The 22018-nt window shown below is 47.1% G+C and overlaps 1 protein-coding gene across 1 annotated transcript; it reads left to right on the forward strand.

The window, feature by feature from the left end:
- Positions 1 to 1185: 1185 nt before the first annotated feature.
- Positions 1186 to 5394, forward strand: LOC125549612. The gene is made up of 4 exons (XM_048712971.1): positions 1186 to 1403; positions 1741 to 1796; positions 2348 to 2562; positions 4643 to 5394. Exons 2-4 carry the CDS (start codon positions 1751 to 1753, stop codon positions 5231 to 5233), a joined length of 852 nt encoding a protein of 283 aa, XP_048568928.1. The 5' UTR covers positions 1186 to 1403; positions 1741 to 1750; the 3' UTR covers positions 5234 to 5394.
- The last annotated feature ends 16624 nt before the right edge of the window (positions 5395 to 22018 follow it).

The following is a 22018-nucleotide window of genomic DNA, read 5'->3' on the forward strand; positions in this document are numbered from 1 at the left end:
GAGATAGATGATCACACATGCTATGTGGTAACTTCGTTATTTTTTTAACATAGTACAAATGCATATGCTCATATACTCATCTTTATGAGCATCTTCAAGAGATTGAGCCAAAACATCATTTTAAGATTGACGGAGTCGCCACAAACGTCTTCATAGTCGAGGGTAACGTCCCATCCCACTAAACGCATATCGCCCGAAGACATTAAATAAATTCAGGAAAATGCGACCATCAATGCCAAATCTAGGATTCGAAGACTGATATGAGTTGGTTCCACCACATCAAAATCGTCCGATGTGTTTAAATTTACATCAAATTTGTTTACTTTCGCTAAATTTTATTTGGAATGTAACCGAACATTTGCAGCTAGTTTTGAATGACAGACTTCCACATCATTGACGGATACGGCGTCCGGTTTGGAAGTTAGCGTTGGACATGCCCTTACCATCTAAGCTATTCACGACTGATGTTTTAAGATGAACTAACTTTGTCGACTGTCGACCACCAATTTTTTTAACACTGTATAGACGCATACGCTCATACATACATATATACTATATAGACTCACCTATATGAACACGGCATACACTATTTCTATGAACACCTCTAAAAGATTGAGCCGACACATCATCTTGAGATTGATGAGGTCATCATAGACGCCTTAGTAGTCAACAAGAACATCTCCTCCCACTGCACATCGCCGAAGACATGAAATAAATTCAGAGAAATGCTTGCTACAGCTGGCCAATTGGCCCGTTTTTTTGCGCCGGCCCGGCCCGCCTTGGGCCAGACATGACACGGGCTAAATGGGCCGGGCCCGGCACGCGACACGCCCTGGGCCGTGCCTGGGCCTAGAGGCTGGGCACGCAAGCCGGCACGACACGGCCCGATTACGTTTTTTACTTTTTTATACATCTATATATGGCCTAATATGTAAAAATAGGCTAAAAAACACTCAGTGCGTCAAATAACAGGCTGAAAATATGCGGCCCACCATGCTAAACGGGCCAACGTGCCGGCCCGTTTACTAACTGGGCCGTGCCTGGGCCTGGAGCGCAGCACGTGGGCCGGCATGGCACCGCCCGTATAGTAATTGTGCCCTGGCGGGCCGGCCCGTTTGGCCAGGAATGCATGTCGAGAAAACTGGGACCATTATTTAAACAGACATGTATGTATCTGACCGTCGATTGACCATCTTCTTCTCGAAAAAAAGAAAAAGAAAAAACTCTTGGATCGACCAAACCCTAGAGAAAGAGGGGCTCCTCTTCCATGGCCGGCGGCGATTCTTCTCCCGTGGCGGCTGCGGCTGCGGCGAGGAAGTGGGAGTGGGACCAAGAAGAGTATCGGTGCGAGCCGGCGGAGTATTTCGTGGACCCGCGATACAGCGAGTACGACCCCAAGCAGGGTGTCACACCCCATCCTGGATCGGGATCGGAGATTAGGGAATTTCGTAGCAGGGGTTGCGAGAGACAAGAGTATATGCGAGGTATATGCTTGTATTAGCTGTAAAGTTTGACAGAGTTGTTCATAGGAGAATAATGCCCGCTATTACAGAGTGGGGTGCTGGCTTATATAGCTCAGCCGGAACAGCGAAAAGAAACAGGAACGGCAAAGGGAAAAGCTACAGCACGGAAGTCACTGTTACAGGCGAGCGAAGCGAGCCATTAGATTGCCCCGCCAAGGTGCATCCTAACCGCACATTAACTGAATATGGCTCTGCAGTGATCCGAAACTGACACAGGGCTGTTTCATATGCGTCCGCTACTTCTTCGACGGCAAACTCGACCTGGACAGGAGTGTACGTTCCAATCCAATCCAATCCCCCTTATCGATCCTTATTGTCTTCGTTATGCATGTCTAGTTCATGATTTTTTTTTGGTATTTCAGTTCAAAGTTCAAATACCAGTCAGTAACTTAGTATCACTTCATTCCCCAAAATCAATCCGAAGGTTACCTCCACTTCCTACTAGATTTATTCGGAAGCAAAGGCTGCCGCTTCCAAATTCATTCGTCAATTAGGCTCTGTTTGGACGCTCACTACTTTTAATTACTATACACCCTCCGTTGCGAATTATAAGATGTTCTAACCTCTTTCTGAATTGGATGTATATAGATGCGTTTTAGTGTGTTTGTTCACACATTTTAGTCTGTGTGTAGTCCATATTAAAATATCAAAATCATTTACTAATTCGGAAAAGAGGTGATAGTATATTACTATGGAAAAGATGGGAGCACAGCCTGCCTGGTTTGGTTTTCAATGGATCTGTTCCAACCAATTTACACCTACATACATACTCTTCCTTTTACTCTCTTTGGTTGATTGAGATGAGCTTTCCTCTCGTTTGACAGCACCTGCTGGTCCCATGCGGCATACTGGTAAAATCTTCAGAGAGGGGTTCCCGCTCGCAAACTCGGTCAATGTTGTCTCCATCAAGATAGTTTCCTCCGACTATGGCTATCCACTCGGTGTTTATGGTACCATCATAGCCAGGGACAGTTTAGATCAAAAATGTGTCTATGTATTCCGGCGCGACAAGGACGATTGCCAGCTCATCAGCTCAAAGGTTTTACTGCCATTTGCCTCATAGCTACAGACACATACAACATATCAATTTGTATTTTCTTGTACTGGTACTTCCTCATATCAGTCCTCTGATTTACAAAATAAAAAAAAACTTTGGCAAATTGACATGTACTCCCTCCGTTCGGAAATACTTGACGTGATTTTAGTTCAAAGGTTGTAGATCATAAATACCTAACCTAGCTACTGTACATTGATACCAGCATTGAGGTGCCGACACCGAAGAGGATCTTTATTCTTTGGCTCTTTGTTGTTTGATAAGCCTAGCTGGCTTGTTGATTACCTGAAACCCTGACAACAACCAATATCATCCATGTCTAATAGTACGTGTGCAGTCTCATCAGATCCTAACATATCACATTCTATCCTCTATTCTTGAACGACATCCTACCCAGTTTTTAAGGATTTAAATTTCAATTTTGGACATGGAAAGAAACTGATGCTATCATCACTCAAGTGAATCATCATCCTTTCACCTTCACCTTGAGAGAACCCTCTTCTTCATGGTTTTGTCCTTAAAATTCCAACCTAAAATTCCAACCTAAGGAGAAAGATGCATGATTTTTGTTGTCGCGGAGGGAATACAGGATGCATACCTGTTGCCGGTAAGGCACGGTTTAGCCAACTGACCATGGTTTGTACTAGAAGAGTGATGAAAGCCAAGGTTCAACACAGCACGCACAAAAGATTTGGTGTAAAAGTGTAATAAACTTCTCCCAAAGTTTGAGGATGATACAATCAGGGACCTGACAACAGCAGCGTACAAAAAACTCCCATGGATTACAGTAGCTCAGAATTCAACTCCTCGGGAATATAACATGCTGGACTTCATCACACGGTCATACACAGAGCAATGGTGCTGTATTACAGATTTAAGGCAGACAGACATGTAATCATGCAACGCTGTTGGCAGCAATACGCTAGTAGCTGACGATTCAATAGATGAATTGAATCTTGGTAGAATGGTAAAGCGGCAAAGGCCCAGGGATGGGGCTGACGCTAGACGGGCAATGCCGCAAAACAATGCTTCTTCTTCTATGTGTATGGTTCTGGCATTGGTTGCACAGATCAGGTGATACACCAGTATGATGCATTCTTCTTCTTCTACAGCTTGTCTTAAGATGAGTCTGTTGTCGGCCGAGATCTGCTTCCTGATAAATCTGCAGCCGCGACGTCGATCTAGTGTTGTATGAGTTGCATTGGCTGCACTTATGGCCAATTACGTGGAAGTCCACTTCTGAGACTTTGTTTTCAGTGGTTCTGTTCCATCCAGTTGACACCTACATACATACTCTTCTCTTTACTCTCTTTGATTGATTGAGATGAGTTTTCCTCTTGTTTGACAGCACCTGCTGGTCCCATGCGACATACTGGTAAAACCTTCAAAGAGGGGTTCCGGCTCAAAAACTCGGTCAATGTTGTCTCCATCAAGATTGTTTCCTCCGACTATAGCTACCCACTCAATGTCTACGGTACCATCATAGCCAGGGACAGTCTGGATTGAAAATGTGTCTATATATTCCGGCGCGAGCAGGATGATTGCCAGCTCATCGGCTCAAAGGTTTTACTGCCATTTGCCTCATAGCTACAGACACATACAACATATAAATGTGTATTTCTTGTACTGGTATTTCCTCATATTAGTCCTCTGATTTACAAAATAAAATAATTGGTGATTTCCTGACGGAAAAATTTCTGAATGTTGTATGTCAGTAATTCTGATTTAGGTTTTGTATGTTATACTTGAATAACGGGTCTGGTTTTGCATCTGTTCCGTATGATGTTTGATTTTAAGATACTTCAGTTAGTTTTCTTATAGCGAATAGTGTTAGGAGCCAGGGGTTTATCACTTGCGTGCCTCAGTTTATGGTTCTACGGCAATCTGCACAATAAGAAAAGGAGTACAAAAAATACATCAGCACAGATGTAGCATAATTTTTCTGAGTGTAATTACCTTGTTTCATCATTCAAAACATAGCTAAAAATGAACCCCAAAGCAAGGGTAATTCAATCAATCCCAGAAACAAGCATCTTGAATTTATCTATTCAAATTGATCTTGCAGGATGATTCATTGATTTTGACTGGCCCCAAGAGAGGATTCATGGTATGCGATGATATATTCTTCGAAATCAATCTGAAGGTGAAGGATGTGCATGGGAGGACTGTTGATGATGATAGACTCAGTAAAGGCCTGATGGAGGTGGATGCTATCCGCAGGCTGGAATATAGTCCCAGATATGTGGTTGAAACGGAAACACTTGTCAGCATGCACAGCATATTGGATTTAAACTATACATTCGTAAGGAGGTCGGTGGAGGCCACTGTTGAGATCAGGATCCTTGAGGGACCTGATGAATTCCATGGGAAGATTGTTGCTTCCACTACCAGTATTCCATGCGACATTGTGCTACATGATAGCAAAGTGAGTGGTGCCCTAACTGCAGGTGACAATGGAGTCATACAAACGGCGCGGCACGTAGTAGGAGTCTCTGTGGATGAGATTCTGGTGTTGACTGTTGCTGCTGCTGTCGGTGATGATGAGTTATCTGTCGTCACTATTGAGTTTACTCCAAGTCGCAATGGTTACGATGATGGGAGTATCACCTGCGGGGACTACAAGATGCTTCTGAAGGTCACTTGGGCGATTATGTAACTCTTAGTTATTTAGTCGTGGCAGTCTGCCAGATTCTCTAGATCCTTTTTATGTAACGCAGCTTTAAATTCTTTGGATTCCTCCTCTTTGTATCCAACTTGGCTGCGCATTATTGTGCCAAGGAAGTGGTTCTGAATAGTATCTGATTCAAACCTATAGCAGAATTTACCCCTTTTAAAATTTATTAAATAGGTTTTTTCAGAATTTTCGGAACTTTCGAAAGCGTTTTTTGGTGGCACTAGCACACCCAATATGCCCCCCTGGAGCATCACTAACAAGCGCCCATCAATAGAACTGATGCACTGGATGAACCCAATTCCCAGTGATTGCAAAGCCTGATTAAGCATTTTTCATGCACTCCACATCAATTACAAGCAAATTCTGGTTGGGCAAATATTTGACAATGAATTTACCATATGTTTTCATCTATAGAGTTTGGATATCTCAGGAAAAATGTACAGTTCAACAAAATGCTTGGTTTGCTCAATGGACAAAGCAATATGAACTTCAGAGCAACAAGATTTGCTATCTTCAGGAGGTGTTTCAGGCTTTCAGCCAATAACATAACACAGATGGATCTCTTCAACATCTAGCATTGGGTCTCTAGTCTTTTATCCATCTCCGTTTCCTAGGATGCCCTTGCCTCGCCATATAAACCCGGCCATAAACCTCGCCATATAAACCACGTCATTCTGGATGAGGTTTGCCGCTGTCGCGTCTGCCTCGTCGGCTATCCTTGTATGACAATCCCGGATCCAGTGACCCTGGTTGCTACAGTAGCGGCACTTGTTCCGGTCGCCACTGTCGCCGGTACCTCGCCTAGGCCCGCCCTGCTGGGATTGGCCTGGCTTGCCGTCGCGGTTGCCACCGCCGCTCTGGGCACAACCTTTGCCTCTGCCGTGAGCTCTGTTTCTCGTGGGGACGCCTCCCCCACTACCAGAAGAGCCGTCGCGGCCGCACTGTTGAAAGCGCGCGTCCCACTGCTCCCTAGTGAGTAGCAGTTGGCCGTCAGTGCGTTCGTTGGCTTTGTCGCCGCGCTCCTCGACGACCTTGAGCCGGCCTACGAGCTCCTCGATTGTCATGGTGGAGAGGTCCACCAGGCTCTCGATGGACCAGGCCGGTCGCTTGTACTGCCCCGGGATGAGGCGGAGGAACTTGAGAAGCATCCTCTTGTCGTTGATGGGATCTCCGAGTGTTGCGAGCTCGTTGACAAGGCCCTGTGACCGCATGGCGAAGTCGTCCATTTGTTCACCGGCCTTGAACCGGATGTCCTCGTACTGGAGGCGCAAGGACCGAGCCTTCGGCTCCCGTACGTGCTCTATGCCAATGTGCATAGCCTTGTGAAGGAAATATGCCCTAGAGGCAATAATAAAGTTATTATTTATATTTCCTTATATCATGATAAATGTTTATTATTCATGCTAGAATTGTATTAACCAGAAACTTAGTACATGTGTGAATACATAGACAAACAAAGTGTCACTAGTATGCCTCTACTTGACTAGCTCGTTGAATCAAAGATGGTTAAGTTTCCTAACCATAGACATGAGTTGTCATTTGATTAATGGGATCACATCATTAGAGAATGATGTGATTGACTTGACCCATTCCGTTAGCTTAGCATTTGATCGTTTAGTATATTGCTATTGCTTTCTTCATGACTTATACATGTTCCTATGACTATGAGATTATGCAACTCCCGAATACCGGAGGAACACTTTGTGTGCTACCAAACGTCACAACGTAACTGGGTGATTATAAAGGTGCTCTACAGGTGTCTCCGATGGTACTTTTTGAGTTGGCATAGATCAACATTAGGATTTGTCACTCCGATTGTCGAAGAGGTATCTCTGGGCCCTCTCGGTAATGCACATCACTATAAGCCTTGCAAGCAATGCAACTAATGAGTTAGTTGTGGGATGATGTATTACAGAACGAGTAAAGAGACTTGCCGGTAACGATATTGAACTAGGTATTGAGATACCGACGATCGAATCTCGGGCAAGTAACATACCGATGACAAAGGGAACAACGTATGTTGTTATGTGGTTTTACCGATAAAGATCTTCGTAGAATATGTAGGAACCAATATGAGCATCCAGGTTCCGCTATTGGTTATTGACCGGAGATGAGCCTCGGTCATGTCTACATAGTTCTTGAACCCGTAGGGTCCGCACGCTTAACGTTTGGTGACGATCGGTATTATGAGTTTATGTGTTTTGATGTACCGAAGGTAGTTCGGAGTCCCGGATGTGATCACGGACATGACGAGGAGTCTCGAAATGGTCAAGACATAAAGATTAATATATTGGACGGCTATATTCGGACACCGGAAAGGTTTGGGGTGATCTCGGAGAAAACCAGAGTGCTGGAGGGGTTACCGGAACCCCCCGGGGGCTAATGGGCCTTGTTGGGCCCTAGTGGAGAGAGAGGGGCCGGCCAGGGCAGGCCACGCCCCCTCCCCTTGAGTCCGAATAGGACAAGAAAGGGGGGCGGCGCCCCCTCCCTTGCCTTTCCCCTCTCCCACTCCTTCCTTCCCCCTCCCAGTAGGACTAGGAAAAGGGGGTCCTACTCCCACTAGGAGGAGGACTCCTCCTCTTGGCACACCCTCCTAGGGCCGGCCGGCCTCCCCCCTTGCTCCTTTATATATGGGTGCAGGGGGGCATGTAACACCCCTGATGTAACTTACCATATTTGTAACTCCAACTCTTGCCTTTTTCGGCTTTAAGTTATGAGATTCCCTTCGTGGTTGGGTTTTGTCTTTGTTTTGCATTTTGTTCATGTCATGCATTTCATATAATGTCATCATGTGCATCTTATTTTGCATACGTGTTCGTCTCATGCATCCGAGCATTTCCCTGTTGTCCGTTTTGCAATCCGACACTCCTACGTGCACCGGCGAACCCCTCTTGCCTCTTTTCGTGAGCGGGTGTTAAACATTCTCGGAATGGACCGAGATTTGCCAAGTGGCCTTGGTACACCACCGGTAGACCGTCTGTCAAATATTGTGCCATTTTGAGTCCGTTTGATACTCCAACGGTTAACCGAGGAACTGCAAAGGCCTCGTGTGTGTTGCAGCCCAACACCTCTCCAAAACGGCCCAATAACCCATCCAAACCTCTCCCATGTCCTCCGCCGCCGGATCACGATCGTGTGGGCGAAAACTAGACCTCATTTGGACACTCCTACCTCCTCCTAGCTATAAATATGTGCAACCCCTTCAAAATTCGGGTCCAAACCCTAGATCCAACCCCTCCGCGCCGCCGGACACGTCCGCCGCCGGCCGGACACGTCCGCCGACGCCCTCCTCCAATAGTCAGTCGCCACGTGTCCTCCCCCGCGCCCACATCATCACTGCCGCCCGGGGCCCAGATCCGGCCCGCCTCGGGCCAAACCGGGCCTCGCCGCCCGTGAGCCCTGCCGCCGTACGCCACCGCTCCGGGCCGCTTCCTCCGCCACTTGGGAGCTCACCGGAGTTCCTCGGCCCCGACGTCCACCGCCGTAGCCCACCCGCCGGACCTCGCCGCCCTTCGGCTCCGACCTCGCCGCCGTCTCGCAGACCTCCACCGCCGCCCTAGCGCGCCGCCTCATCCACCGCCCGCCGCCGCGTCAAGCCCCGCCGCCCGCGACGCCGGCCACCGCGCGCGCCGTGTCCCCTCCAACCGGCAGTGTCGCCGCCTCGTCTGCCGCGTCGCTCACCGCCCTGGGTAGCGCCGTCTCGTCACCGACCGTGCCCTCTCCGGCCACCTTCTCCACCGGCTCCGGCGACATCTCTCCGACGAACCTCATTTTCCGTGCGAACCCTAGATCTATTTGACTGGGAGGTGATGATTCCACTAAGTCTTTTCCCCTGATGTATTTTTATGCCTCTGTTCATTGCACCATAACTTCATGACCATAGCTCCTTTCATGCGCTTGAGATACCAAAATGTTCATTGGGAGATGCTCTTCATTTCATTCCATTGTGACATGCTTGTTTGAGTCCATATTGATGCCCAAATCATTGATGCAAGAGTGCTATAAAATGTTTGCTCCTGTTACTTATCAGTTTAGGGTGTTTTGTCATTTTTGTCACATTTGATGTGTGCTTCATATGGGCATGAGCTCTACATGTGTTTTGAGCTATGCCACGCCATATTTACAGGGGTGCTTGCCATGTATTTTTGTGATCAATGTGGTGACTAGCACAAGCATGCAAAGTAGCCTTCGTGATATTGCTGATTTCAGGGACTTAGGATTTTGCTAAGTCTTGTGCCTGCTATTATTTTTATGCCATGTAAACATGATGCTACAGTGAGATACATGCTTGTTTTGAAATACTTTAGTAAGGAGATTTTGAACATATGGTTATGCTCTATCCATCCGTGCCCCTGTTTGCAATTATGGAGTGCCCTAGCATGTCTTAATCTTGCTCTACTTTTGCTATAAAATGTTCCTGGCAGATTGTTTACATGTTAATCAATTTTGTCATGGTTGTTGCTATTGATCCATGCATGCTATGAACTTGCTCTTTCCATGGTTAGCTTCATGAACATGTCTTCTTGCTGATTCTATGCTTATCTTGTCATGCAATGCCTTGTGGTGAGTGATTTGAGCTAGCAAAGATGCCTTCATAATTCTGTTTATGCCATGCTCTGTTTTCTGCTAAGTCTGAAACTGTTAATAAAACTTGCTATGTTTACATGAGTGCCATTATATCTTCTATGCCTTTGTGGCTCATGATCAGTAAGAGACTTTTGTTCTATGCATTTAGTAGATTCATTACATGCCTTGTATTTCTATGATATGTTCCTGTAGCATGTTGTTTGCTTTCTCTAAACATGGCTTCCTGATGTTATTCCTGGCATGGTAGTATTTTCACTAAAGTCTGAGAAGCTGATATCTTTTGCACTTTTGCCATGCTTGTTTGAACCTGCTCTTGTGTGATTTAGCCATAGCTCAGTGTTCATGTTTTGTCAAGCATCTTGAGTACATCACTGCCATATGCTTTGTTGTTATGTTGGAGTTCAGTAGCTTAGTTTCTTGTTGCATCCTAGATGGCATCATGTTGTTAATCGCAGAACTGTGCCATTATTGTTTTGCTTGCCATTTGCAAACCGTGCATCCGATTCCGGTGATCTTTATATCGATTTCGACCGAAATCATCTCATATTTCCAGAGGCACACTTGGTTTGCCAAGTTGATGCCTTGATCAATCTTTTCCTTCCGAAGCACGCATATGCATTGCATATCACACCCCGCATGTCATGCCATGTTTTGCATCATGTTGTTTGTGCATTGCACCGTGATTGATTGTTGGTCCTTTGCTTGTGTTCTTGCTTTGGGTAGAGCCGGGAGACGAGTACGTGATCGAGGAACCTATTGAGTATGCTAACGAGGATCAAGCTTTCGTCAACTCTGAGAACTTTGCAGGCAAGATGACCATACCCTCGAAATCACTTCTATCTTTGCTTGCTAGATGCTCGCTCTATTGCTATGCCTATGCCACGATACCTACCACTTGCTATATCATGCCTCCCATATTGCCATGTCAAGCCTCTAACCCACCTTTCCTAGCAAACCGTTGTTTGGCTATGTTACCGCTTTGCTCAGCCCCTCTTATAGCGTTGCTAGTTGCAGGTGAAGATGAAGTTTGTTCCTTGTTGGAACATGGATATTGTTGGAATATCATTATTATATCTTGTTTACTTTAATGCATCTATATACTTGGTAAAGGGTGGAAGGCTCGGCCTTATGCTTGGTGTTTTGTTCCACTCTTGCCGCCCTAGTTTCCGTCATACCGGTGTTATGTTCCTTGATTTTGCGTTCCTTACGCGGTTGGGTGTTATGGGAATCCCTTGACAGTTCGCCTTGAATAAAACTCCTCCAGCAAGGCCCAACCTTGGTTTTACCATTTGCCACCTAAGACTTTTCCCTTGGGTTCTGCGGACTCAAGGGTCATCTTTATTTTAAACCCCCGGGCCAGTGCTCCTTTGAGTGTTGGTCCAAACTAGGCGATGTCCGGCGCCCCTTGGGCAACCAGGGTCTATGCCAACCCGAAGTCTTGCCCATCCGGTGTGCCCTGAGAACGAGATACGTGCGACTCCTATCGAGATTTGCCGACACATCGGGTGGCTTTGCTGGTCTTGTTTTACCATTGTCGAAATGTCTTGTAACCGGGATTCGGAGACTGATCGGGTCTTCCCGAGAGAAGGAATATCCTTCGTTGACTGTGAGAGCTTGTGATGGGCTAAGTTGGGACACCCCTACAGGGTTTGAACTTTCAAAAGCCGTGCCCGCGATTATGGGCGGATGGGAATTTTTTAATATCCGGTTGTAGAAAACTTGACACTTAACTTAATTAAAATGAATCAACCGCATGTGTAGCCGTGATGGTCTCTTTTCGGCGGAGTCCGGAAAGAGAACACAGTCTCATGTTATGCTTGAATGTAAGTAGCTTCAGGATCACTTCTTGATCTCTATTAGCTTCTCGACCGTGCTTTGCTTCTCTTCTCGCTCTCTTTTGCATAAGTTAGCCACCATATATGCTTAGTGCTTTGCTGCAGCTCCACCTCACTACCCTTTCCTACCCTTAAGCTTAAATAGTCTTGATCTCGCGGGTGTGAGATTGCTGAGTCCCCGTGACTCACAGATACTTCCAAAACAGATGCAGGTGCCGATGATGCCAGTGCAGGGGATGCTACCGAACTTAAGTGGGAGTTCGACGAGGATTCAGACCGTTACTATGTTTCTTTTCCCGATGATCAGTAGAGGAGCCCAGTTGGGACGATCGGGGATCTAGCATTTGGGGTTGTCTTTCTTTATTTGGTTCCGTAGTCGGACCTTGATTGTATTCTGGATGATGTATGACTATTTTTGTATTGTGTGAAGTGGCGATTGTAAGCCGACTCTTTATCCCTTTCTTATTCAGTACATGGGATGTGTAAAGATTACCCCTCTTGCGACATGCCTACCATGCGGCTATGCCTCTAAGTCGTGCCCTGACACGTGGGAGATATAGCCGCATTGTGGGTGTTACAGGGCATCCCATGACACACAAGTTGATCTTTGATCTTTTAGCCATGTGCGGTGCCCCCCTCCACCATAATCCACCTCGGTCATATCATAGCGGTGCTTAGGCGAAGCCCTGCGTCGGTAGCTTCATCAACATCGTCATCATGCTGTCGTGCTGACGGAACTCTCCCTTGAAGCCAAGGTTGGAAAAAGCAGTAGGCGTAAGCAAGGCGGTTGGCCTTCGCCTAGTGCCTAGGCGGTGCCTAAGCGCCCCAGGCGCAGCCTAGGCGCTAATATAGTTTTTACTCGTAGTGTCTTTGTGATTATTATATGGGTGTTGATATTAGTTTAGGGCATATAAATAAGTTAATTACCATCTACTGCCATTGGAATATAATCCGTTTGGCATATCAGTGCAGTATGTGGCATGATTTCTTGCCTGGGTAGGTAATTCCTTGCTTGCCCTGCCTATACCTCCATTTATGCCCTAGGCGAGGCGTTTGGCCATTGCCTAGCGCCAAGGCGTGCCTAAGCGCCTTCTAGGCACTGCCTTTTCCAACAGAGCTCGAAGCTCTACTGGATTGTGAGTTCGTGGGACGTCACTGAGCTGAACGTGTGCAGATCGCGGAGGTGCCATACGTTCGGTACTAGGATCGGTCGATCGTGAAGACGTACAACTACATCAACCGTGTTGTCATAACGCTTCCGCTTACGGTCTATGAGGGTACGTGGACGACACTCTCCCCTCTCATTGCTATGCATCACCATGATCTTGCGTGTGCGTAGGAATTTTTTTTAAATTACTGCGTTCCCCAACACCTTGATGGTGTCCTACGCTTCCTTGGTCAGCTTCTTGGTGCCAAGGGTGGTCACCATCTCCGGTGGGACGGCGCGCGGGATTGCCTCCATCGAAAGCCGACCCTTTTTGTACTCGATATCGCCGGTTTTCACGGCTTTCCACATATGCCATGCCTTCATGATGACCTTCACCAGGAGCGACCAACTGGAATAGTTGGTCCGCCCAAGGAGACAAAATGAGGAGCTGGGCATGCCCATGTCGCGCACGGAGTGCGGCACGCCCAACTCACCTCCCAGTCTAGCCTGCAACATGAGCGCGTCGGCCGCCGCGCGCGCCTCCTCAATCGAGCTCTGCTTGGTGGTCTTGGAGCCATCGTTGTCAACGCGGCATATGCTTTGGCATGGTAACCTGGGGCTTTGATACCAAATTGTTAGCCCAACACAATCTTTCTGCCGCCTGAGTGAGCTCGTGGAAGAACCTCGGTATCCGAGTAATGGAATGTGAGGAGCGATGTGTATGAGATATTTGGTCTAGGAGTCTTTCTCCATTTTCGCTACTCACCACTAAGAGCGTTCCATTGCTATTTATACAAAGTACATGGGAATAGAAAAACTACATATCTACCCTAGACAAGACCACTCCATAATATCAACATGGAGTGGTTGGAATAGTGATTGAAGACCACTATTCCTTACATGCTACATGTGTAATGATTGTGACACAGGCGCATGGTATGGCCCGCCTATGTATAGTCAACACATTGGGTCGAACTGGGGCTACCCCACGTGTGCGCTGCACAAGGGGCCTGGTGCGGGCTTCCTTCCCGGGATACTCCTTCCGAGGATGACCTTGTCGGGAGACCCTTTGCGGGATCCCCCCTACCCTTGCAGGAGACTGGGTTGAACCATATATACAGAAGGGCCGTGAATTTTGTCACAATGCAACAACTTGGTGTATGCTTGGCATCCTACATTGCCAAATTGATAATAGCAATTATCATTACATTTCTAGTCATAAGTGACTAGTACAACCCTACAAGCTGTTGTAGCAAACCAGAATCAACTATGTATGACAAACAAGATGGTTGAAGCCTTCTGTTTCTCGATTCACCATGGCGACGTCGGCCTCCAGCCGTGCGAGCACGCGTCCGTCGTCGAGCAGCTCCGGAGTGAAGAGATTCTTCCAGCCGTCGCACCATGCAACGACCTCCCCTGATGATGGCATCTGCTAGGTCCCAGATGATCTACTAGATATGAGAGTGTAGAATTATTGGGGAAAAGTATGAATCGGATCAAATCTGAGTATAATTTGGGAGCAAGTAAGGATATATGTATTGTCTATGAGCCATGACGGAGATAGGAATGAATCCAGATGCATAATGGTCTTCCCAGCCACATCCCAGTTGTTATATATGCGAGGGGTTTAACCCAACAGTGAAAAGTAAAAACAAGATGAGCTACAGTAAAACGATAAAGTAGATCTAGTGGTGACTACTAGTTGAAGACGCATGAGTTAATGTGAACCGTTGGATCACCTGAAGTGGTATTGTAGGTCAAGCTACAGTTAACTGAACCTTTTGACTTAACTGAAGATATACCTTCAGTAACTTGACATTGCCCTCGACATGTCCTCATGGTGATTCACTTGCTGCTTTCCAAGCCGTTTAGTTGTCTTGAAGAATCCAGGAAAAGTATACTTAATTAAATCGACATCTTCCCATGTAGCTTCTTCAGGTGAGAGATTTTCCCATTGATTGTGCTAATGTACCACTCGTAAGTTATTGCGAGATACTTGGCTAACTTGGAGAACTCCAACTGGCCCTGTCTTAATTGAACCACCCTACCAGCTGACACTGTCATCCACCCCAACCAGTCCGCCTTCATTCAAGGGTGGTTTATCCTGGATGGGGTGTTAGTTTTCCACGAAGTCCGGTCCAAGCACCATCGAGCGGTCTTCCTGGAACTTGACTTCCATAAAACTTATGATACGGTTCACTGGCCCTTCCTTCGAGAAGTCTTGCTCCGCAAGGGCTTCGATGACCGGTGGGTGACCCGAGTTATGCAACTCGTCTCCTGCGGTCAGACCACAGTGAACATCAATGGTGAGATCGGGTCGTACTTCCCCACTCTTTGCGGGGTCCGCCAGGGCGACTTGTTCTCCCCGTTTCTGTTCAACATGGTGGTTGACGCCCTAGCTGTTATCCTAGATAAGGCCAAATCTACCAGCCATATCCATGGCGTAGTCCCTCACCTGGTAGGAGGGGGAGGGGTCTCCCACCTACAATATGCTGATGACACCATGCTACCTCTTGAGTATGCATTGGTTTTCCCTTGAAGAGGAAAGGGTGATGCAGAAAAGTAGCGTAAGTATTTCCCTCAGTTTTTGAGAACCAAGGTATCAATCCAGTAGGAGACTACACGCAAGTCGCCTAGTACCTGCACAAACAATCAAGAACCTTGCAACCAACGTGATAAAGGGGTTGTCAATCCCTTCACGGTCACTTATGAAAGTGAGATCTGATAAAGATAATAGGATAAATATTTTTGGTATTTTTGTTGTATAGATTGAAAAGTAAAGATTGCAAAATAAAATAAATAGTAATCTAGAATTATAGATCAAAAACTTATATGATATAAAATAGACCCGGGGGCCATAGGTTTCACTAGTGGCTTCTCTCATGATAGCAAGTATTACGCTGGGTGAACAAATTACTGCCGAGCAATTGATAGAAAAGCGCATAGTTATGAGAATATCTAGGCATGATTATGAAATATATGCATCACGTCCGTGTTAAGTAGACCGAAACGATTCTGCATCTACTACTATTACTCCACACACAAACCGCTATCCAGCATGCATCTAGAGTATTAAGTTCATAAGAATAGAGTAATGCTTTAGGCAAGATGACATGATGTAGAGGGATAAACTCAAGCAATATGATATAAACCCCATCTTTTTATCCTCGATGGCAACAATACAATACGTGCCCTGCTGCCCCTACTGTCACTGGGAAAGGACACTGCAAGATTGAACCCAAAGCTAAGCACTTCTCTCATTGCAAGAAAGATCAATCTAGTAGGCCGAACTAAAACGATAATACGAAGAGACTTGCAAAGATATCAAATCATGCATATAAGAGTTCAGAGAAGAACCAAATATTGTTCATAGATAAACTTGATCATAAATCCACAATTCATCGGATCTTGGCAAACACACCGCAAAAGAATATTACATCGAATAGATCTCCAAGAACATCGAGGAGAACTTTGTATTGAAGATCAAAGAGAGAGAAGAAGCCATCTAGCTAATAACTATGGACCCGAAGGTCTGTGGTAAACTACTCACACATCATCGGAGAGGCTATGGTGTTGATGTAGAAGCCCTCCGTGGTCGATTCCCCCTGCGGCAGATCGCTGAAAAAGGCCCCCAGATGGGATCTCACGGGTACAGAAGGTTGCGGCGGTGGAAAAGTGGTTTCGTGGCTCTCCTGGATGTTTTTAGGGTATAAGAGTATATATAGGCGAAAGAAGTACGTCGGTGGAGCTACGAGGGGCCCACGAGGGTGGGGGGCGTGCCTACCCCCTGGGCGCGCCCTCCTACCTCGTGGCCGCCTCATTGTGTCTCTGACTTCCACTCCAAGTCTCCTGGATTGCGTTTGTTCCAAGAAAGATCCTCGCGAATGTTTCATTCCGTTTGGATTCCGTTTGATATTCCTTTTCCGCGAAACACTGAAATAGGCAAAAAACAAAAACTGACACTGGGCCTACGGTTAATAGGTTAGTCCCAAAAATAATATAAAAGTGCATATTAAAGCCCATTAAACATCCAAAACAGATAATATAATAGCATGGAATAATAAAAAATTATAGATACGTTGGAGACATATCACACCATCATAATGGTGGAGGGCTCCGCGTCCGACATTGTCAACCTGAAGTTCCTCCTCCTATGCTTCCAACTGATGTCAGGCCTCACCATCAACTTTGACAAGAGCGAAGTAATGATCCTTGGCTACTCCCCCGACGAGGCCCAAGCTATGGCCGACTGACTGAACTATCGGCTGGGTTCTTTCCCCACGACCTATTTGGGGATCCCCATTAGTGACTCGCGACTCACTATGGCTGACCTACGGCCGACGGTGACTCGGATGCAACACCGGGTAGAGCCCTGGAAGGGGCGGTGGCTCTCGAAGGCGGCCCGGGTGATCCTCATTAACTCCTCGCTTGCCAGCCTACTCTAGTTTCTCATGAGCTTCTACAGCCTTCATGAGATGCTTCATCAGGAGATCGCCAAATACCAATCTAGTTTTTTCTGGGCAGGTGAGGGTGATAAGCAGAAATACCATATGGTGAGTTGGCCCGACATTTGCAAACCCAATGACCAGGGTGGTCTTGGGATCTTGTCTTCCTGGCGCATGAACATTGCTCTCCTGACCCGTTGGCTATGGCGTATCGCCAATGGGGAGGGAGGACTCTAGCTTACCATAATCTTCAATAAGTACCTTCGGGGCTAACCCCTAGCATTTTGTTAGCAATCTGGTGGCTCCCAGTTCTGGCAAGCCGTGATCCAGCTACTACCCGTGCTACGCATTGACATGTCCATCTCGGTTGGCTCCGGGTCCTCGACCCTATTCTGGTTTGATCGGTGGGTAGGGGACTTCCCCCTGGCCGCTCGATTTTTGGAACTATTCGCCATTGTAGTTGACCCTCGGGTCTCTATCGAGACAACCCTTATTGACTTAGGGCGTCTCGCTTTTCGGTGCCCCTTTGCCCCCTGGAGGTGGCCGCTTGGGACTCCCTCCTCCAGGACATCGCCCTTCTGCTGATGGATGTCGAGGGCACCCTTGACTCCATCTCTTGGCGCTTGTGTTGGAAATATGCCTTAGAGGTAATAATAAAGTGGTTATTATTATACTTCCTTGTTCAAGATAATTGTCTATTGTTCATGCTATAATTGTATTGACCGGAAACCATAATACATGTGTGAATACATAGATCGTAATATGTCCCTAGTAAGCCTGTAGTTGACTAGCTCGTTGATCAATAGATGGTCATGGTTTCCTGGCCATGGACATTGGATGTCGTTGATAACGGGATCACATCATTAGGAGAATGATGTGATGGACAAGACCCAATCCTAAGCATAGCACAAGACCGTGTAGTTCGTTTGCTAAAAGCTTTTCTAATGTCAAGTATCATTTCCTTAGACCATGAGATTGTGCAACTCCCGAATACCGTAGGAATGCTTTGGGTGAACCAAATGTCACAACGTAACTGTGTGACTATAAAGGTGCACTACAGGTATCTCCGAAAGTGTCTGTTGGGTTGGCACGAATCGAGACTGGGATTTGTCACTCCATATGACGGAGAGGTATCTCTGGGACCACTCGGTAATGCATCATCATAACGAGCTCAATGTGGCTAAGGAGTTAGCCACGGGATCATGCGTTACGGAACGAGTAAAGTGACTTGCCGGTAACGAGATTGAACAAGGTATAGAGATACCGACGATCGAATCTCGGGCAAGTAACATACCGATGGACAAAGGGAATTGTATACGGGATTAATTGAATCCTCGACATCATGGTTCATCCGATGAGATCATCGTGGAACATATGGGAGCCAACATGGGTATCCAGATCCTATTGTTGGTTATTGGCCGGAGAGATGTCTCGGTCATGTCTGCATGGTTCCCGAACCCATAGGGTCTACACACTTAAGGTTCGGTGATGCTAGAGTTGTTATGGGAAATTTTATGCGGTTACCGAAGGTTGTTCGAAGTCCCGGATGAGATCCCGGATGTCACAAGGAGTTCTGGAATGGTCCGGAGGTGAAGAATTATATATGGGAAGTCCAGTTTCAGTCGTCGGAATAATTTTGGGGGTTATCGGTATTGTACCAGGACCACCGAAAGGTGTCCGAGGTCCACCGGGTGGGGCCACGTGCCCTGATGGGCCAAGTGGGCTGAACAAGGGTGGGAACCAGCCCCCTAGTGGGCTGGTGGGCCCCCAAGGGCCCAAGGTGCCTAGGGTTGAAAACCCTAGGGGGTGGGGGCGCCTCCCACCTAACTTGGGGGACAAGTTCCCCCCTTGCCCCCCCTCTAGATGCATCTAGGGGGGCGGCCCCCTCTCCCTTCACCTTATAAATAGAAGGGGGGAGGGCAGCTGCACCCCTTCCCTGGCGCAGCCCTCCCCCTCTCCAACACCTCCTCCTCCTCCATAGTGCTTGGCGAAGCCCTGCCGGAGAACTGCAAGCTCCACCACCACGCCGTCGTGCTGCCGGAGATCTCCCTCAACTTCTCCTCTCCCCTTATGATTTGCATGTGATGTTTGTCATGTTTACATCTTATTTTCTTAGAACGACGCGGAGGCGTCCCTAGGATGTACGTGTGTTGAACGCGGAGGCACCGTCCATTCGGCACTAGATCGGATTTTCCGCGATTTGAACCGCCGCGAGTATGACTCCATCGTCCGCGTTCCTTGTAACGCTTCCGCTTAGCGATCTTCAAGGGTATGAAGATTCACTCCCTCTCTCTCTCGTTGCTAGCATCTCCTAGATTGATCTTGGTGACACGTAGGAAAATTTTGAATTATTTCTATGTTCCCCAACAGTGGCATCATGAGCTAGGTCTATGCGTAGATTCTATGCACGAGTAGAACACAAAGTAGTTGTGGGCGATGATTTGTTCAATTTGCTTACCTTTACTAGTCTTATCTTGATTCGGCGGCATTGTGGGATGAAGTGGCCCGGACCGACCTTACATGTACACTTACATGAGACTGGTTCCACCGATTGACATGCACTTGATGCATAAGGTGGCTAGCGGGTGTCTGTCACTCCCACTTTAGTCGGATCAGATTCGATGAAGAGGGTCCTTATAAAGGGTAAATAGCAATTGGCATATCACCATTGTGGCTTTTGCGTAGATAAGAAACGTTCTTGCTAGAAACCCACAACAGCCACATAAAACATGCAACAACAATTAGAGGACGTCTAACTTGTTTTTGCAGGGTATGCTATGTGATGTGATATGGCCAAAAGGATGTGATGAATGATATATGTGATGTATGAGATTGATCATGTTCTTATAATAGGAATCACTACTTGCATGTCGATGAGTATGACAACTGGCAGGAGCCATAGGAGTTGTCTTAATTTATTGTATGACCTATGTGTCAATGAAAATGCCATGTAATTACTTTACTTTATTGCTAACCGTTAGCCATAGTAGTAGAAGATTAGTTGGCGAGACAACTTCATGAAGACACGATGATGGAGATCATGGTGTCATGCCGGTGATGATGGTGATCATGCCGTGCCTCGAAGATGGAGATCAAAGGCGCAAGATGATATTAGCCATATCATGTCACTTTATGATTTGCATGTGATGTTTGTCATGTTTACATCTTATTTGCTTAGAACGACGGTAGCATAAATAAGATGATCCCTCACTAAAATTTCAAGAAAAGTGTTCCCCCTAACTATGCACCATTGCGAAGGTTCATTGTTTCGAAGCACCACGTGATGATCGGGTGTGATAGATTCTAACGTTCGCATACAACAGGTGTAAGCCAGATTTACACATGCAAAACACTTAGGCTGACTTGACGAGCCTAGCATGTACAGACATGGCCTCGGAACACGAGAGACCAAAAGGTCGAACATGAGTCGTATAGTAGATACGATCAACATGAAGATGTTCACCATTGATGACTAGTCCGTCTCACGTGATGATCGGACACAACCTAGTCGTTTCAGATCATGTATCACTGACTAGAGGGATGTCTGTCTGAGTGGGAGTTCATTAAATAATTTGATTAGATGAACTTAATTATCATGAACTTAGTCTAAAATGTCTTTACAATATGTCTTGTAGATCAAATGGCCCACGCAAATGTTGCCCTCAACTTCAACGCGTTCCTAGAGAAAACCAAGCTGAAAGACGATGGTAGCAACTATACGGATTGGATTCGTAACTTGAGGATCATCCTCATAGCTGCCAAGAAAGCATATGTCCTTGAAGCACCGCTAGGTGACGCACCCATTTTCCCAGAAACTCAAAATGTTACGAACGCCTGGTAGTTGCGTAGTGATGATTACTCCCTGGTTCAGTGCGGCATGCTTTACAGCTTAGAACCGGGACTCCAAAAGCTTTTTGAGCAACACAGAGCATATGAGATGTTCCAAGAGCTGAAAATTTCCAAGATCATGCCTAGGTCGAGAGATATGAAGTCTCCGACAAGTTCTACATGTTGGGGAACGTAGCATAAATTCAAAATTTTCCTACGTGTCACCAAGATCTATCTATGGAGTCATCTAGCAACGAGGGAGGAGTGGATCTACATACCCTTGTAGATCGCGCGCGGAAGCGTTCAAGAGAACGGGGTTGATGGAGTCGTACTCGTCGTGATCCAAATCACCGATGATCCTAGCGCCGAACGGACGGCACCTCCGCGTTCAACACACGTACGGAGCAGCGACGTCTCCTCCTTCTTGATCCAGCAAGGGGGGAGGAGAGGTTGATGGATATCCAACAGCACGACGGCGTCGTGGTGGAAGTAGCGGGATTCCAACAGGGCTTCGCCAAGCGCTGCGGGAGGAGGGAGATGTGTCATGGGAGGGAGAGGGAGGCGCCAGGGCTTAGGGTTGGTTGCCCTCCCTTCCCCCCACTATATATAGGGCCAAGGGAGAGGGGGAGGGCGCAGCCTTGCCCCTTCCTCCAAGGAAGGGTGCGGCCAAGGGGGGGAGGAGTCCATCCTCCCCAAGGCACCTCGGAGGTGCCTTCCCCCTTTAGGACTCTCCCCTCCTCTTGTCCCTTTGGCGCATGGGCCTCTAGGGGCTGGTGCCCTTGGCCCATGTAGGCCAAGGCGCACCCCCTACAGCCCATGTGGCCCCCGGGGCAGGTGGCCCCACCCGGTGGACCCCCGGGACCCTTCCGGTGGTCCCGGTACAATACCGGTGACCCCGAAACTTGTCCCGATGGCCGAAACAACA

This window comes from Triticum urartu, chromosome 1 (assembly GCF_003073215.2).
Source record: "Triticum urartu cultivar G1812 chromosome 1, Tu2.1, whole genome shotgun sequence".
Lineage (NCBI taxonomy): Eukaryota > Viridiplantae > Streptophyta > Magnoliopsida > Poales > Poaceae > Triticum > Triticum urartu.

Excerpts from the sequence above, each read along its gene's own strand:
- LOC125549612 (XM_048712971.1), top strand. The coding sequence starts at position 1,751 with ATGCGTCCGCTACTTCTTCGACGGCAAACTCGACCTGGACAGGAGT. Across the intron at positions 1,797-2,347 it reads AACTCGACCTGGACAGGAGT|CACCTGCTGGTCCCATGCGG; the intron begins GTACGTTCCAAT and ends CTCGTTTGACAG. Across the intron at positions 2,563-4,642 it reads GCCAGCTCATCAGCTCAAAG|GATGATTCATTGATTTTGAC; the intron begins GTTTTACTGCCA and ends TTGATCTTGCAG.